Source organism: Chaetodon auriga, chromosome 20 (genome assembly GCF_051107435.1).
Source record: "Chaetodon auriga isolate fChaAug3 chromosome 20, fChaAug3.hap1, whole genome shotgun sequence".
Lineage (NCBI taxonomy): Eukaryota > Metazoa > Chordata > Actinopteri > Chaetodontiformes > Chaetodontidae > Chaetodon > Chaetodon auriga.
In genome coordinates this window covers 21,957,901-21,978,252 of record NC_135093.1, presented here as the reverse complement: position 1 = coordinate 21,978,252, position 20,352 = coordinate 21,957,901, and the positions used below count along the sequence as shown (strand labels likewise).

Below are 20,352 nucleotides of genomic sequence, written 5' to 3'. Positions count from 1 at the left end.
AAACAAAAGAAATCCAACAATGACATAAAGAGCACAAGGAGAAAATGATAGGCACTGAGTACTCACACTTAGTAACAAACAAGGAAGCCACAAATGATTCAGGACAATCTGGCAACAGGTAACAAAACAAGCCTCCATTTTATCCTGTGCCCTAATCAGGCTGATGCGTGCCAGGTGCGATGCTGACAGGGCAGAGCCAGCTGAGTGCAGGACACACTCAGCATAGACAGACAGGGGAACAGACAGACAGCCAAATAACACTACGGAAAAGGGGAAAAGAAAACACTAGGAACATACAGGTTAGGGGATTGTAACACTATATGTTATGGCCTTCAGATCTCAACCCATGCTGAATGACTTTGGGAGAATTTGGAGGAAAGGGTTAGACAGCCTTCTCCACTTCCATCATCAAAACAAATGAGGGAACATCTTTGGAAGGAATGTTGTTCATCTAGACACTTCAAGAATCTGTAATAAGGAGAACTGAAGCTTTGGTGGTGGTTTCTGGCTCAGGTTACTTGGCAACAACAGCACACTGAGACCATTCAGGATTTATCACCCGTCTATATATCCTGACATTTTTCTGCCTTTATGACTTACAGCATGTTCATGCTACACAACAGGATGTGACAACAAACTAATGTAATTTTTGTACTTTTCGTACAGTGGTTAGTGGTTATTTAACTGCAAGAGGCATTAATAAAAGCATAATTATGGTTGCAAGATCCATGGGATACCCATCCTGAAATTTAGGATTATCATTAAGCAATAACACAGAGAGAAATTTATAGCTACCACAATACCAGTCAGTTTCCTGTGTCTTGTCTTACTTATTTACTTACCTTAACTTACCCAATGTTTCCTTCAATAAACACAGGCCGTGCTTACATTCAGTACTTGCCTACCTGTGTCCCATTCCCTAGAACACTAATTATTTACACATGATAAAGTAAAGAAAGCACGTTATCTGCATTAGGATGACGAGCAGGCAATGCATCCAAACACCGCAACAAAATATCAGAGAGATTAATTTTGATTCTACTTTGCACTTTTAAAAGTATGTTTATCTGCTCCCTGTCTCAAGGGCAGGCCTATGTGTTATTTTTGTTCAGTGGATTGTAGTAAATCTTGTATATGCATACAAGCTCATGGCACCAGGTGCTGCTCACACATCTGGTGAACATTGGTGAAGCAATTGCAGGGCAACTGGCCTCCACAGCATAACTCAACAATGACAAATCAGGTCAGGAGCAGTGAGAACATGGACCACACTTATAGGTAGCACTAACACTACTAGGTGAGAACATTCAGAACAGGTTGTGTAGATACTAAAAGGGGCAGAGTATTACATCAGAATGATGGTAACTGGTACCAGGGGTCTTGGAACGAGGAACACGTGTGTAGCAAACCTCAATCATTTCATTCATCAGAATCAATCTCAATTACACATGTACGGGGTAACTATAAACTGCTGGTTGGAGATGACATATGTATGTCAGCCACTCATATAGCCACTAAGGCCTGGGGTTTAATGCTGAAATATTTTGTGAACATTCTGGGGCCTCTAGTTTTATGGTGGTGGGGTACGGCAGATATGTGTAAAGCTGAGGCTCTGAGACTGAAAATGAAGGGGAGTTTAGACTGTCAGTCTGTGTGACCTGTACAAAGTCTCTCCAGATAGGTGGAATATTCATAACATATCCACATCAGGATTGAGACACAGCCAGGCAATGTGGACCAGAGTAACACAAATTGGGGTACCATTATTTGACTAGTTACTACCACTTTACTACTGAGAGAGGCCTGTGTGTATTTTTGAACTGCCATCTTTGTATTAAAAGAGTTTCACCTCCACTTTGGTCTCAACACTCTTAGCAGTTGCTCGTTGAGCCCATGATAACACCAAATCAGTCCTGTGTGTAAGAAACTGGGCTGAGTGATTTTACATAAGACACAGTACTGCCACTGCAGAATGATGGGAGGTTTATTAAGTACTGTAATGGTTCCCATGCAGACCACTAATTTCAGATGGGATATTGGAGGTAGACAGAAACTGATGAAAGGGCACAGAGAAGCTCAAGATTGTAGCTGTGTTGTTGTGTAGATGTTTGCCACTGTCTACCCTGTAAGGCAGGCCATGGAGGAGGATAAGCTTCTTGTAGAGTACCCCCAAACACCCTGCAAAGGCTCCACTACCACTGCACTGCAGGCTTTTGTGATAGTATCTCACAGCTAGTGAGACAAAAGACACACGTGGAAGGGTCTATGAGATGCTTCTTCCAACTTGTTTCTCTGAGGCTGAGAGACGAACTCCTCAAAGGAAATAATTCGGGACTGAGAGGAGTTTGTAACCACTTCAAGGCTAAATGAGGGATTTTGTTGTAAAGTTGCTGCACTCATGTGATCTCTAATAGAGAGACAGGACAGTGAGACCAGCAGCATGCATTGGTGACTCACTGTCTTTGCTGATATCTGGGTGAGGAGAAGCACTATTTTATTGGATCACCAGGGGTTGAGGGGTTGTTGTGGTAGAGAGTGCATGACAGGTTTCTGTTGTCTGACTCTGTTTAAAAAGCACTTGACAAAAGCATACCAATCTCGCTCCATAGCTTTCATGGCAGGATGAAATTGCTGCATACATGCAACATACAGTTCAACTGTAGATGGATCCAATGCTTAAAATGGCAGATGTGAGCCTCTCATCACACACTAGTGATGGAAAAATAGACCATTTATCTGTGTAAATAGACCATTTTCTTGTGTAATATGTTGTAGTCAAGATGGTTTTCACTAGGGTAGATTGTCCACTTATCAGAAGGTTGGTGGTTTGAACCCTGGCCTTGGCAGTCTCCCAATGCTGTGCCATTAGTGTGTAAGTATGTGTGAATGGTTGATGCTCATAATGAACAGGTGGCCTAACCACTATCATACACGTGTTTGAATGGGTGAATGCCAACTTGTGTTGCAAAAAGTGCTTTGAGTGGTTGCAGAAGTAAAAAGCACTATATAAATCCATTCCATTAACCATTCTCCACTTACAGTGGGGGTCAAGGTCTGCTGGGAGGATGTAGCCGGTCTGAGAGGTGGGGCTGAACTTCCTCATCTTCACTTACAATTACAATTACAATTAGTGATTTGGCGGATGCTTTTATCCAAAGCGATGTACACATTTCCACACCAAAGGCACAGCACCGGGGGCAGTTTTGGGGGATCAGTATCTTGCCTAAGGATACTTTGGCATGTGGACTGCCGAGGCCAGGGATCTAACCACCAACCTCCTGAATGGCAGACGACCGCTATACTTCCTGATCCACAGCCGTTCTTCTCTTGTTGACTGCTTGATGCTGAAGAAAGTTTGGGAGCAGAGTTCAGGCACTGACAGTGGTATATATTATACATGAGGACCAGAGAGAGGCAACGGTGCAGTGTTCAGTGGTGGGAAAGAGAATCTTCACAATTGCACATACAGGCAGGATAAGGCCAATAGCGACAGCGACAGCAAAGCCTACATGACATAGAATACAGTAATTTAACAACACTGATCAGATGGAATGGAACATTTAACATGAGGCCCTTTACAGAGGAGGTTGTAGTTGTATGACACTTATCTTCTCTGCCACAGGACCTCTGCACACCACCAAAGCAATTGCATCGTACAGCAAAGGCACACACTCACACACACAAACACACGCACTGACTCTTGAGATTAGCCTTCTCATCACTGTGAGTACATCCCCACATACTAATGTAGCTACACCGGCATGTCTTTTAATTCAACAACAAAAAAATAATCATGTGTCCATTTCTTTTGGAAAGTGTGACACCTCTTGTTGACAGGCGCCATGATGTATTGATGTAGTATCAGCAACTCCGTGTGTGGTCCATTCGGGGAGCAGTCAGAAGAATGAGTCTAAAATACTCCACTATTTTAGGATATTTTCTTTATTGCTAAAGAAACAGTATTGATTTTTTGTGTAATGCTCTTGATAAAACTTGATCTATAAGAATATAAAATAGATGGAAGGTATTTCTTCTTGTTTTTAAATTAACCTGTAACCATGTGTCAATTTCAAAATGTATTTAGCTTGTTTGAATGAGCATTGTACAATAAAATAAAAAATAAGTTTTGTTTTTTGAAATGCTGGAAATATTTTTTGTTTTTTATTGTAAAAATTAATCAAAGTAATAATTGGCAGGTTAATGATCATCAAAATAGTTGCAGCAATACTAAAAATGTTTGCAGAAGACACATTTTCATTATATTTGAAAGAGGGTTTTTTTGTCTGAATCTCTTCAACTTCTGAACAGTTTTGTATGATGACATGAGTTTCAGCATTACACAAAAACATGTTTTGTTCTATTTTAACATTAACATTTTTGGGATTAAATAAAATACAATTTAGCGCTATTTTTTTTTGTATAAAAGCTTTCGGATTTTGTTCACCTATGGAAAATAAAACCTGTCTTTCTTTTTTTTTTTTTTTTTCTTAGCTGGTTTTGACAAAGATAGTGCCTCCACCAGCTACTCAGATGTCTTAATTTTGTCTGTTACCCTGTGCCATACATACTGGCATGCGCACACGCACACACACACACACACATAGTAATGAGGTGGTAATTGTCTGGACCACAGCAAAGGACTGGCCAGCACTATAAATGAGAAAGTCTGTCCCTGAAAGAAAAGTTTTCGCCATTAACCATTACTCTTTCAAAATTAGTGGGTGTTAACAGTAGTTCTGCACCAAAACTTCAGATTCTATAATTTCAGCCCTCTAATTGCTAGTGGTTTCATTCCTCAGTCACACTTAGGACTTTAAGAGGTCTATTTTGTCTCCCTCCTATCCGAAATGACCTACCCAAAATAAATAGAGTATATCTTCACAACTACAAGGGCTGTATGAATAATCTTGGTCTCAAAAGAAAGCTAAGACCTGTGAGATTACTACAGAAACAGAATCAAGATATGCGTTACTGTGTCAGAGTAAATTCATCTTGAACACAGTAGAAATATTTAATTTTTATTTCCGCCTAAAAACAAAACATTATTTTGAGTGAAAACCACCTCTTAATCATGTGATAAAGGCCAAATTCTTCTACGAATTAGTAAAGTAATATCTGATGAGTAACTGTGCAAAAGTACATGCCAAAATAATGAACCTGAGCAGTTTTACGGACGTTTTCCCACAGGCCCTCGTCTAAGCGGAGTACCGTTACCGTTAAGGCTCTCTACCAATCTTCTCTGTGTAGCCGTTTTCTGCTCTCTGTTCTTTTTAGCCCTCATAAAAGGACGAAATGCAAACAAAACAGTAAAATAACAGCTTGGACTGCTCAGCAGTGTCCTCTGTGAGCCTCTGTGAGCACCCTGCCTATTCACGTGTGAATGACACGGAGAAGTGAAACTAACTGCGCACTTTCTGTAGTCAGTAGCCCCCCCACCCTTGGGGGGGGCAGGACCCAAGTTCACCATAGAAACACCAATGACGATACAGAAGGAAGTAAGCCCAAAGATAGCGTATTTCATGTGAGCACTCCCCGCACTCTAGAAACCCCCTCCTTTTTACGTAAACAACCAGGACCCTCGCGGTCGATCTCAAACTAACACAGAGACATAGGAGCAGATAGTAGCAGCGTTTTTTCGGGCTGGAATCTAACTTTTGACCACAAAACAGCAAAGATAAGACATGTATGAATTTGAGAATTCTTTTTCTGCTACTGTTTGGATGCTAGCTCGCCGAGTTTTCGTCGCACAGTAGGAGGCAGACATTGCTGTGATCGTCAGACTCTCTGCTTTCATATGGTATCAGGCTTTTGTGGCTTATATGAAGTGGTGAATACAGCAGACGCTCTAAATTGGACATACACTGTTTTCGTGTTTTCCTTATATGCCCATATAATTTATTGCAGTACAAATTAGGTTTCGTTTTGGTGGCAATGCTTGGTAGAGGCTTTTAGCTGAATTTCTCCCCTTTTTCTGGTATGGTAGAAGTTAGTTTTGGTGGTTCCTAGTGTGACCATTGATCATCTGAGCTGCACGCATCTCAGGCTCGCCCCCTGTACAGGGGCCGCTCGTATCGAACAGGTTAAGTCTTTAAGTCTATGTCCATTGACAATGTGGGCCCCACCTCAGTCTCACCTTGTTTAGAATTTGACCTGAGAGTAGGCAATTGGCTCCCAAAAACAGCTTTTTATCTGTGGGGCCCACAGTCTCAGAGAGAGACTAGAGGGCTACACCTGTGGGTTTATGGTATGTAACTGATGTTCTATTTTGTGTAGGCTTCACTGTTTAAGGCTATCACCTGTGTGATAAGGGAGAATCAGGATGTGGTCCATGCCCCACTGGGTCCACACACAACACACACCCACTTCACAAGAAATCAATAAGTGTCACAGCACATTGGCGCATCGTAGTACATAATATGAATACAGATGGCACAGAGACAGTACAATCCCTGATATTTACCATGAAGGAATGAAACTGGAAAACAACATAAAATCTACTGCTGTGAAAGGCATCATAGAAAAAATGAGACCACCTGCAGATACAAAGCAATGAAAGAGTAAGGGGATTAATTAGATCATTAGAAAAGTTATAATCAATTTAACATAAGTTCTCTTTCATATCAAACATCTTAAAATATGAGTGGAAAGTTTTGTTCCTGTAACTGCATTTTGAACATTTTTGACTCAAACATAGCTGAACCATGTCATCATGACATGCTATTTAGTCCACCTTAAGAACAGAGACCATGACAGAAAATTTCAGATGAGCATTTAGTATCATTTAATAGGAATTAATTTAATAGGAATTCACATGATGGACACTGATTATCCATGTAATAATTTGGCCACAATATAGCACACTGACCACATAGACTACTAGGTTTCAACATAGTTTTGGTTATTTATAGCCTCCTTTCTGTGGTTTGATGTCTTATCTTCCTTACTGTAATTCCAGCTCTGTTTTTTCCTGCTTGTTTTTACCAGCCTGACATCTCTCTGGCATCTGCTTCTAGATCTAGATTTCGTAACCTGCAGCTCTCTGCTTTGTGACATTTTCTTCTCTTTTCTTTTCCCTGTTTGTTTCATCAATCCATTTATGGACTTTCTTCCTTTGTCATTTGATTTTCAACCCCACCTCCTGGCCAATGCAGGGCTTTGGGTTTGTAACATTTGAAACGAGTGCAGATGCTGACCAAGCACGGGAGAAACTAAATGGTACAATCGTAGAGGGACGAAAAATAGAGGTGCCTTCCTTTTCCTGTCTCCCCTTACCATCCGTTACTCTTCTTCTTTTACTCCCCTCCTCCCCTGCAGGAATCATATTCACATCTCCTGCAGTACTCCCTCTATTCCCTCTCTTCCTTCATTCTTTTCCTCTCTCCCACCTGCCTGCTGCACCTTGAACGCTGCATGCCGAACCTTGATCCGTAAGTGTATGTGACAAAGAGAAAGACAGACCTATTCAGCAGTGTGTGAGTGTGTTGCAGTTCTTTTGACACAAATAGTGAAGTCTTCTTTGCTCATGCATTGTGTCATTTGTGTTTGTGTCTTGGCTTGTGCATGAGTTTGCAGTGGTTATTGTTTGAGTTAGAAATTCCCCTGTTAAAAATGAATGCCTTCCAAATGTCAGTCAGTGATCTGCCAGTGTGCTGTATAGTGTCTCATTTTGATGTCACCTTTCTCTTCCATGGAGAGTAAAGTTCTGTCTGCTCGCTCTTTTTTCCTGCTTTTCCCATTCCTTAAAAGTTCATTAAATAGAGGAATCTTGAGGCTTTTGTTGTTATACTACTTTTTAATGTATCATAGGAGTTTCTTACCTTCACAATTATTCATCTGGAAAACCAGTAAACTCACAAGCATCAGTCATGCCTCTTAGAGATTATGTTTATATGCTACAACTACTGCTATTACTATTATTATTCCTTTCTGTTAATATTTTTGAATAAACATAAATGCTGCCTACATTATGTTCCCTAATGTTTTATTGCCAAGAACATTGTGGATGGTGGGTGTACAAAGCAAAGGGCGTTTACTTCAAAGACCAGTGTTCTGGTATGTGGTTAGATATAGGCAACAAAACCATTTGATTTAGCTAACAAGGTGTAGAAGCCATTTTATAATGGTCTTTATTAGTTCAGTTTATGGTGAAATTGAGTTTAATTTAAGTAGACAGTAAATTATGAATTGCATTATGTTGCGGACATTAAGGAAAGAAAATTATTTATTATCTTAGTAATATTAGTAAACTGTGGTTTTGGGTAAATGCTAATGAACACATCGTGTTTCATTCCTCATCATTTTTGACTTTTCCCATATTCAACCTAAACCACCCATTTTTATCAACCTTAACCATGGGTTTTGAGTGCATAAACAGAACCATTAAAAGGTTAATGTATTATATTGCATGACTTAACGCTAATGGACTACTGACAAAATTACATTTTTCACCTCCAAAACTATTCAAGCCTTTTTTAAGATCATATATTGAAATCATTGAAAAAAATTTGTAACCTTTCAGAGTTATAGGAACTGCAATGTCTGTGCACATTCATTTCGGTTTTAAAATGTGAATTTTCTCGTATATATTTTCTCTGATGCTGTTGCATGTGTTTCAACATCAGACCTTTGACACACTGCATGTAGCCTCATCGCTGAAATTGTAAAATATCACCATGGCATGGAGAGGGGGTGTGATGTGGATTATCCATAATATGCACGGTTTTTGTTTTCTTTTGTGTGTGTGTGTGTGTGTGTGTGTGTGTGTGTGTGTGTGTGTGGTGTGTGTGTGTAATTGTGTGTTGCCATCACACTAACCACTGCCTGTTTGCTGACAGGTCAACAATGCCACAGCCAGAGTAATGACGAACAAAAAGGTGGCAAACCCTTATTCAAATGGTAAGACTTCTGCCGTACTTCTATTTCTCTTTCTTCCAAGCTCATTTGCATATCTTCTAATGTGCTGCTTGTCTTTCATTTCTCCCACTTCCTAGTTTTCTTGCTCACCATTTCACTGTCAGTATCAGATCTGACTGCATTACAGAGCAGCAAATCTTTTGGTTATATTATGAGAAGAAGAAAAATCATTATGATCCAGTTTTACCAATTGAGCTTATATTGTGAATGGAAAGGAAACTTATACCTACAAATGGAAGCCAGGTAGCAGATTCTGCCTTCACATAAAAAGAGTTGTTCACATTTGATTATTGAAACCATTTGAAACCAAAACCAACCATTTGTTAAAGAGACAGTTGATTTGGTTTGAAATATCATTAAAATAGCGAAATCGTGTGAAATCTTTTCTTATTCTGCAGGGACAGACATTAAAAGAGTGAAAGGAAAAGTGAAGCAGCAAGAGACAGATTGGAGATGGAAGGTGGACTTTAAGCAGAACGAGAAGAATTTGGTAGATGGACAAAAAAGTGAATGGGTAAATGAATAGACTCAATAAAAAGAGCCAGCAGTCATTCATAAAGAGGAAGAGAAGGACCTTTAGGCTGTGTTTCTCTCATCCGTCTCTCTCACAAATGCTCATTCAGGTAGATGGATTGAAAGAGTGGTGGATGGAGAAATGAAGTGAATGAGATGATGTAAAGTAAAAGAAGGAAAGAGGGAGAGGGGATAGATGAACAAGGAAAGGAATTAAAAGGCCAGAACTGGTCAGCACCTCTTTTCTACACACACAGACACACACAGATGCACACCCCCATTTAGTTTTACGTTGCAAAGAAAGAAAGAATGAGCCCTGAAGGGTTTTCCGTCTGTCACTGTCATCAGGTCCCAAGCACTAATACACGCAAACCTACACACACACATGCACACACACGCACACACACACACACACACACACACACACACACACACACACACACATACACACACACACGTTATGTTTTTATCACTTGTGGGGACATTACATAGACTTACATTCATTTCCTGGAGCCTTACCCTAACCCTAACCATAACCATAACCACTAGTTGCCTATTGCTAACACTATACCTAACCTAACCTTACCTAACCCGTAACCTTGTCCTCAGTCTTCACCCTAAAATTTTAGGAATTACATTAAGGCGACCTGCATTTTGTCCCCATAAGACAGGTGAGTCCCCACAATGAGACTGCGTAACCAGATTTTTGTCCCCACAACGTGATAAATACCTGGTCACACATCACATGCACGCACACACACACACACAAACATATAGTATCTCCCAACTCATCTGTCTCTCTCCTCCTCTTTCTCTTTCTCACTTCAGTCTGCTTTGTTGGCTTCAGCAGGTTTTGGTTAGTTGGTTGGTTTTTTGGTTGAGTAAACACCCAAAACAAAACTGAGTTAAAATAGAAAAAGAAGAATTACAGCTAGTGCACAACAATTAACATTCTTAGGACTTACATGTCATATGAGAGTTTGGGATAAGAAGAAGAGTCCCAGTGTATTCCTTGAAGAGGTGTCACTATTGAGTTTATCCCTTAGTATATTCACAGATTATTTTCTTTCCCACCACTGTACACTGTACAGTTGCCTCTCTCAGGTCCTCATGTACGGTATTTCACAGCAGAACCTGAGCTCTGCTCCAAAATTTTTTTCAGCCTCAAGCAGTCAACAAGTAAAGAACAAAGTGAAGATAAAGTTCCACTGCTCTGAAGCTGTCTGTGCCTCCCTCCGATGATGTAGTGATGGCAGCACAACTGTTCTTTAATTCTACTGCTCAGGATTTATTCCCAAATGTGAGAACTGCAACCCGACATGAAACAGACAACAAACAATAAATCAAATATACAAACTGCACATAAATGTCCCTTTAACCTTGACAATTTTAACCTTAATACAAACACACACAACATGAATTTAACCCTTTCTTATTCACGTCAGGAACACATTAATTCCATTATAACAGAAACGTTTTAACGTAAGCCTTACACGAATTGATAATTAGCCACATTAGCAGTGGTTCACTTCATAAAATAAATGATCAAAAAAACGGAAACAACATGAACCTCATTGGCTGCATTACGACCCATGGAGGGTAAGGCTTCTTCTGAAGGACCTCCACACATTTGACAACAATCTCTACACACTTCTATACATCCAACAATGAACTTTTTTCCTGTATTCTAGCACAATGTCCTTTTTCTAATACGGTCCCCCCGACACACCTGCGGACATACAGTTCCGGCTCCATGTCCTTGGGGGTAGGAACCAAAGCCCAACGAATACGCTACTGAAAAACGAACTGCAAACGCAAGGCAGTTACACTGTCCATTTCTGCTACAGTCTTCACCCCCACTGTGAGACTTGCCTTAGTGGTGAGCACTCCGTGTGAGGGGGTACTCCACCGGCCAAGTGTCAGTACAATGCATGGCTGCGGAGGAGCTTTAGTGACAAGCAGATGGCACTCTAGGTGAAGGGGGCAGTGATGGAAAGTGGACTGACCATGGCAAAGTCCCTCTGGACCCTTCTGACCTTTTTCTTCTTTACACGCACGTCTCTGGCTCCAGCAGTGCACTGCTCAGATTGCTGCACCTCAGAACAACTGAGTGCTGATGTCTTCAGCTGTCTCTGCAATGGCCACAGAGTCAGGGGCTCTTTAAGAGCCCCACCCGGGATATAGGAACTGACATGAGGAAGGCTATGACAGCTGTCCTGACTCTTGTCATGGCAACAACAGGGACTGCATCCAGGATTATTGTGTGGCAGACCATGATGCAACAAAATATCTGGCATGTCTTAGTTTCCCCTTCTTATCAGATGGGAGCAACTGGATGAGCAGCTCACCTGCATGAGGCAGCAGAGAAAGCATAAAACGTGAAGAGGTACACCTCCTGGTGCACAGCCTCACCTCAGCCTCATCAGTAGTGCTGAGATCGGGAGGAGATGCTTTGCAGTTGCTGCTGTAGCTGTGCCTCCACATGCACTTCCTACGACACCACCTCTTCCACCCCTTCTACAGGGTCTTCTAAGTGCTTCCAAAGGGAACTGGACTTGCTTGTGTTTCCAGAAGATGTTTTGCCTCTCATCCAAAAGGCTTCTTCAGTTCTAACTGACTGCAATAAGACAAATGCTTGGGACTTCCCACCAGCATATTCTATAACCATTTTATCCTGCCATGAAGACTATGGAAAGAGACTAGTATTTGCACATCCTTGCACGATGAAGCACTTTTCAAAGGGAATATGGTGCATTTTACCACTGGTGCTGCGTGCTCTGGGAAGGCCCCCCTTTCAAGTTGATAGCCCAGATTTCTCAAGATTAAGATTAAGATTCTCAAATTGTCCATTTAAACAGTGCTCATCCTAGCCCTGACGTTAACTAAGAGAGTGAGTGACCTAGATCTAGTGGGCTACACGGGGCACTGTTACAGTATGTAATCAATGTCCCATGATTGCCAAGACGCATTATGACCCATTGTGTTTTATGAGGTTGTGAGCTGGTTATTAGCTAAATGTTATTTGCTTGTCAACCTCGGTGTCACACTGGGCATTGATTAAATCAGCTTCACCCTTAACTCAGTAGCAACAGCTGTTAGAGGGCTACACCTTTAAGTACAACCTTAGTTATATACTGTAACTCCAGATTCTATGAGTATAGGCATGCCCCCCTCCTCCACCGGCACAAACCAAAGAAAATACTGACGTTTGGGTGCAAAACTAACATCTTGATCATGTTGTATACTCTACATGAGGACCTGAGAGAGGCAATTGTACAGTCGACAGGCAAAGAAAATCGTCATGACTGTGCATGCATGCAGGAGTAAAATCAGTAGTACCAGCTTTAAGAGGGCTATGTCCAGGGTTCTAAATTAACACCCGCCAACCCGCCAAATACGGATTAAAATTCATATTGGCGGGTGTAAATAAAAACTTACTAGCCAATTTGGCCGGTAATGCATTAGGCAATCATGTCAGTCAGAGCCGCTCTACAGTTCTTGGTCATTTGTCCCCCTGACAGTCCGTCCTACATTTCCCATGAACACTGTCGTAATGCTACGTGATGACGTACAAGACGCCCATTGGCTGTGCGCAGGCACACTACAGTCTGTAGTGCAACCGGCGCAAGAAACCACGGAAACGCAAACACAAAGAAGAAGAAGAATGAACGGCGGCGTATAAACTGTAAAAAAGGAGACTGAGCTAGCTAAAAGTAAAAAGTAAAGTTAAACTAAATGCTGCGGTGGTTGGGACAGACGTCTGGGGGCGAGGAGAGGAAGGAGGCAGGGGATGAGAATGTCGACAAAGCGTGCGAAACGAAGAAAAGAAAGTTTAACGCTAAATGGCTGACAGGTCGTGAATGGCTTGTGTTTGATCACGAAAATGCCGTCATGTTTTGTAAGGACTGCCGCATGTACACGAAAGAAAAAAACAAGACGAATAATTTTGTGGTGGGGACTAATAATTTTAAAGTCGAGGCAGTAAAGGACCATGAGAGTGCCCGAAGTCATCAGGAGAGCCTAAGGAGTCTGCAATACTGACTGCTGCACTATTTGTGTTTTCTAGTTGTACATACATAATTCAATTTATTACCAATGCAATTTTTTGCAAGTGTTTAAGTCATGGCTGTTACTTATATATATTTCTTATTAAAGAAGGAAAGCAGAAACACTTTAAGTTGAAAGGAAAAATACATTTTATTAGGAATGTAATGATACTAAATACTTACTGGAAAAATGTCTTTTAGAAAATAATAAATCTGACAGCATTTTTTGTTTGTATAAATTAAATGTTTGCACTTTCTGTGTATATTTTGTTTCATGTGTTGTACTTTCTGTGCATTTTTCATGCCAACAATGTAAATAAAATGATCAAATGTATTCAGTGGCACTCATAATCTCTCTTATTTTCAACGGGAAAAAATTTGGCTAGTGGAAATTCTGATTGGCTGGTAACTTTAGAAGATCACCAGCCACATTGGCTGGTGATCAAAAAAGTTAATTTAGAACCCTGGCTATGTCTATACTTATTGGACCTGGGGTTACAGTACATATGACGAAAAAGGAGAATATATTAACATAAAAATAGGTACAAAATATATATAAATATTAAAATGCTGTAGTAGATAGTGAGAGGTGAAACAGATATGTGATCATGGATCTGTGGAATAATGCAAAGTTATTGATTCCATTTCTTTTTTTCATTAATGCTGCATTTAATAGTAGTTGGGATTTTTAACAACTGCTTCTTAATGAATTGATGTTTCATAAATGCTCAGTTGTCATAATTGTTGACAGAGACACCAGTTATGTACATAATTTAATTACATGCATATATAAAATTCATAGCATAGTGGCTATGCTACTTACTGCTAACCAACCTGGTGGTTTAGGAACTGTTTCTTTTTCTCAGAGACATCAACAACAGTTACATATGAAATTATTTTGTCATTTTTTCAAAGAATATCTAGGAGAACGGACACTCCTGAATCCAACAGTCGACACTCATCTGCATTGTTATATGGAAATGTGGGACATGTTTATGGAAGCATGCATGCAAAATCCTACAAAGGCAAGGCAAGGCAAGGCAAATTTATTTGTATAGCGCAATTCATACACCAGGCAATTCAAAGTGCTTTACAGAAGCATAAAAATACATTAAAATCATACATGTCAAAGAAAGAAAGAGATTAGACGAGAATAGAAAAATAAAAATAAAATACAATTAAAGGAACATTAAAAACAGAAGCCAGTAAAAGACAATAAGTTAGCATTTAAGACAATAATTTAGCATTTAAAATGATTACTTTAAGTAAAAGCTGTAGCAAATAATAGTGTTTTCAACCCTGATTTAAATGAGCTGACAGTTGGTACAGACCTCAGGTGTGTAGGGAGAGTGTTCCACAGGTGAGGAGCATAATAACTGAAAGCTGCTTCACTTTGTTTGGTTCTCATTCTGGGAACACACAATAGACCTGTCCCTGATGACCTGAGAGGTCTGGATACTTCATATGGAGTTAATAAATCTACAATATATTTCGGTCCTAGACCATTTAATGCTTTGTAGACCAACAGCAAGATTTTGAAGTCTATTCTTTGACTCACAGGAAGCCAATGTAGTGATCTGAGGACTGGTGTAATATGGTCCATTTTTCTGGTGTTTGTAAGGACTCGTGCAGCAGCATTTTGAATCAGCTGTAGTTGCCTAATTGATTTTTTGTTTAGGCCAGTAAAGACTCCATTGCAATAGTCCAACCTACTGAAAATAAATGCATGAACCAGTTTTTCCATGTCTTCATGGAAGAGACATCCTTGTATTGAAGACATACAGCCTAATGCCTTGTTGGATGGAGAAATTTCAAAAGAGAAAAGATAATATTATAGTAATTCTGTAGATAACGTTTGTTTTTGAACTCCAGATAGGTACAAGTTCATGTAGTAATGCTAACAGTACCATGTTATGTGCGTGCATTCGCACGTGCCTGTGTGTGCATCTCTCCTGTGCAGGCTGGAAGCTGAACCCAGTGGTGGGAGCAGTATATGGTCCTGAATTTTATGCAGGTAAAGAATCAGACCGTTCTGGAAAAAATAAATGAATAAATAAATAAATAAATACTTTTTGTATTGCTCAGTCTTTATATCCACTCCTCTTTTTCATTATTTTCCTTTCACATCGTCCATGAAATTTGTGTGAGCATCCACCAATCCACCTTGTGCATTGGATCAATCCAGAAACAAATTACAGATTTTTTCTGTATAAGCATTCCTGGCTGCAGTAATTCATTTTATATATACACTTCAGTGTGGGCCAGGGTTGGCCAGGGTTGGCAAGGGTGTGTGCGCAGTTTGAAATGACAGTTTGGTATGTATGGATGTGTGTGTAGTTTGAGGTGGCAGCTTGGCTTCATTTGGTAGAAGTGCTGATACTGTCCGCTCCTCCTAACTGCTCTCCTTTTTGCTCATTAGTGTGAAATCTGTTCATTCCCAGACAGCTTTACAGCCCTCCTCTAAATAACCACTCTGACAGAGAGAGGCTATCAATCTCTTTTATTTCTCCTTCCCTCTTTTCCTGCACTTTTCTCTATGTCCCTCCATTTTGCCATCTATCCTTTCATCCTCCAACTGAACCCAGCAGCAGCTTCAGATGATCTCCTTCAAACCCTGTATCACAGTGGATAGATCCACTGTTTGTGGATCTGTTAGCCTTCGGTTCTTTGGAAGCCCAAGGACAGTCCGAAGCAATCTTCAGTTCACAGTCAAAGTATTTATTGAGGTCACATATAAAGTAATACAGCGCTGGTCTCAGAGTGTCAGAGCTCCCCGAGGATCTCAGCCTGAATGAGCCTAGTTGTCAGACAATAGTTCACATTTATCATTTTGGGTTTGACCAAACCCAGGACAATAATCAGATATACATTACAGAATATAATTGGTCAGTTCCCAAGGTCTGGGCATGCCATATCTTTGTTCTAGACATGTGTTACAACCTGTATGAGTGTGTGTTGTGTGAACACTGGATCTAAACGCAATAGACATCACAAACAGAGAAGAGGAGACAAGACTGTCCACAACCAGAGTGCCACCTGCCTTTTGCTATGAGAAGTGGCTCTCACCAGCCATATTATCCTTACGACTCTAGGCTATGAAGGGCATTCATGTAGGTTAAAGATCAGAGCATGAGGACACATGAGATGACCTTAAAGGGCCTGATCATTACAATTCCCCCAATTTACAATTTGACATGATTCTATCATGCCAACACAAATGATGGAGTAAATGTTGAGACAAAGGAATATAACAATGAAACTCGATTAATACATGAACTGTATTATTGAAATGTATTATTCAAACACGCGGAGCATATGAAATAATTTTAAACTCGAAAATAAATGAAGAAACAAAAAACATGAATAACATTGAATATGATGTAATTTTAAACTTGAAAAACAAATGAAATAACAAAAAACATGAATAATATTGAATGTAATTTTAAACTTGAAAAATAAATGAAATAACAAAAACCATGAATAATAGTGAATATGATGTAATTTCATGATGTCGTGATCAAACAGGTCTAATGCAACGTGAGTATTTGTGAGTCCATGACATGAAAGTCAATGCAAAAGCAGCATGGAAGAGGCCTACTTCATGCCAGCGTCGCTCCAACAGAGGGCTGTCCCGAACTGCCATGAGTGGGTCCCAGACAGTCTGTGCCGAACTACTACACCACAGTGAAATGGGAAGAACCAGAAAGACCACAGTAGACATCCGGTGTAGGACAGACATTCTTTTGCACCTGGGCCGTCAGGTGTCGGTAACAGCAGAGGAGCGGCGCCTTGTGATGGCTATGTAACCCAAGTAAATGGGTGAGGCCAGCTGCAGGACTCCGGTCCAACACACGTTGCACTAGTAAGAAAATAGAAAAACATATTATGATTAAAAAAAGAAAGTTTTGACTGTGACTGTGATAGGTTATATGTGTAATTGTGATAAAAATTGGAATATGAAAGCTAAAATGTAGAAGGAAAATACATAGTAATTTAAGTGTATTTGTGTTTGGCAGCCTATATGTGAGCAATTATGTGTAAGCTGTTCTTCATTGCATTAACAGGCAGCAAACAATTCTTCATTGCACCAGCATGTGGAAATAATAAAATGTGGAAACAATAAACATATTGAAGAGAATATAACCTTTCAAAACGGTAAAATATGAACTTTAAACTAGTAAAATAGTAATTATTGACTATAAAAAAAATGAAATAATGAAAAACATCACAAAATGCACAATAAAAATAAGAAAATGATGAAATCGTCAAACAAGTACAAAAACATTACTTTCATATCAAAAGCATCAATCGTATTACTTGAAAGTATTTTTTTTTTTTTTTCTTTCAGGAGATTTTTGGCTTCTCTCAATTTGCTCATTGATTATTATTCGTTAAGGATTACCAGCATGAAGGATTTTACCATGCGAAAACTATATGTAGTCACGTGTGTATATAGGATCTCAGATGTACAAGCGTCAAACATCGTCATTTACATCCATGTCGGGGTCCGCTTCAGCTTCAACTTCTCCCTGTGGAAACTCAAAGAGCATAGAAACTGTTTCACCAAGATATTGTACTAATTGATAATGACGTGGTGGTGGAAATTTGTCATTAATGGCCGTCGTGATACATTGTAGACAGAGGTGCCTGATGCATGGTATGCAGCAACATCCACATAAGGTGAAAACGGTCACTGCCGCAATGAGTGACATTAAAACAGAAGCAATTTGTGTCCTCCATTTGCCAAAAGTAGCATCAAACCAAGTTGTTAGTGTATTGTCAATGCCAGAGTCTTCAGCTAGTTCAACAGACAGTGTTCTGAGGCCAGTAAGGGCTCGGGTTACAGAGACATCAGGGGCTGTGTTGTTAGGGATGAACACACAGCAGTCTTGGGCAAATAGAGCACACACACCACCTCTCTCAGCTAGGAAAAAATCAAGGGCCATTTTGTTTTGATAGGTCATCAGAGAAGTAGCAGCTAGTTGTTCATGCAGGCCTTCCACGGCATCTCTAGTCATGTTAGTCAATCTTTTGATATTTAAGTGGGCATAATTAATTCAGTCCACATTCTTATTTATGGTCACCCACCAAAAGAGGGAAGATTCAAAGCCTCAAGGATTAGTAGGATTGTCACTCATATGCAGTTGCATCATGCAGTAGGTTTCGTTGTCAGAGAAGGGTGAGGGTACAGTTAGTAGGGCTGGTCGGGGGGAGGAGCATACTATGCATTCAACCTTTGTAACTGTACCAGCAACACTCTGAACCCATTCTAGCCAATAATTTCTCTGTGAAAATCCTGCCTCAACCAAAATTTTGTCATGCATGCTATAATTTTGAATGTTAATTTTAGTTACTGTTGAGGGTTGTACCGAGGAATGTACTGAGGATGTACTGTACCTTATTTTGATGGTTGTCAAAGGGTCTGTGCTGGAGATATCTTCTCCTAATGCCAAATAGAAGTCCTCATCCAATGGCGGCCAGGGTAAGTGGGTAAACATAAGGTTCTTTACAGTAACAATTACAGGGTTATGCTTAGTTGTGGATTTGGCATGGTGGTCTCAAATGAGGGTGATCTTATCCTTAAGGTCATGCCAAATGTTCGAGATAGGCGTGGTGGTATAACTAAGTGGTCCAGAGTTCCAATACACATAACTCCAATTTGAACACCATAAAACCTGAGCAGGCGGCAGCCCATGCGGGAAGATGCACATGTACACATCATAATGTGTCCAACTGGCAGGTGAGTGATGTCCACACACTATGGCATCACACAAATCAAATTTAAAGGACTGGGGGGCAGGATTGCGATTCACAATCAATTCAGTGTTGGTCCCATATATGTTCTCCTTTATGTGTCGTTTGATTTTGGGTTTTGCTGCGGAGTGGGGATATCTGAGATTTTCAGCGGGGACATGTGCCGAATCATTGGTCCTTATTTGGACTGATAAAGCTTCAACTTGCTGACTGTCCCACCACAGGATGGGCAGTACGATTATGACTGCTAATATGGTTAATATAGCGACAGCTACTCAAGTTCCACATCCGAGTCTGCAGAGGGGAGTCTTTTTAGAGGGCGTGATCCGCTGGGGTTGGTCTAAGTTACAATAGTTCTTCAATTCCAGTGTGTCAATCATTGCTAGCAGATGAGGTTTCCAAATCAGTGCGAACCTCAGTCAGTGTTCTTTCAGTGGGGTCCTGAGCAAGTGTACAGTGTGTTTTGTGGATCTAATTACTCAGCCTGTCGTCTGTCAACCAGACTTTCACACAATGTGATGTAGTTTCTGGTACCTTGTATGGGCCTTTCCACCTGGGGGAGGACCAATTGAATTTGTTGACCTTCCTGAGGACCCAGTCTCCCACTTCTACAGGTGAGGTTTCTTGATCCTGTTCCTTGGTGAGTATCTGTGTTACCTGTTGGGAGATACTCATCACTGAGTTATGCAATTCCTTCATATACTCACACATGTTCTCATGCTGTAACACCACAGGTGGTGAGTCTGATGGTGCAGTAGTGAATGGACAGGGCATTTTTCTTCCTGTCAGGATTTCATGTGGACTGACATTCATAGTCGCATTAGGGGTGGATCTTAAGTTGAACAACACAGTAGGTAGGGCCTCAATCCATGTTAACTTTGTGTCAGCGCAGACTTTTGCTAGACTCTCCTTGATGGTTCTGTTTGCTCTTTCCACCAAGCCTTGAGAGGTGGGTGGTAAACTGCTCCAAACTTATGCCGGATCCCAAACATCTTTTCCACTTATTGCAGATCCTTATTGGAGAAATGAGGACCATAATCAGATCTTATAATTTCTGGGACTCCAAATCTGGGTATAATTTCTCTTGTCAACCAATTAATGACTTCTTTTCCTTTTTCTGTTTTGG

General features: G+C 40.4%; 1 protein-coding gene across 1 annotated transcript in view; it reads left to right on the top strand.

The window, feature by feature from the left end:
* rbfox3a (RNA binding fox-1 homolog 3a) overlaps positions 1-20,352 on the top strand; it is a 315,560-nt gene that overhangs the window by 228,449 nt on the left and 66,759 nt on the right. The window contains exons 5-7 of the mRNA XM_076760027.1: positions 7,152-7,244; positions 8,835-8,895; positions 15,433-15,486. Of these exons, the coding sequence (XP_076616142.1) occupies positions 7,152-7,244; positions 8,835-8,895; positions 15,433-15,486 (208 nt within the window). The remainder of the gene's footprint in view (positions 1-7,151; positions 7,245-8,834; positions 8,896-15,432; positions 15,487-20,352) is intronic.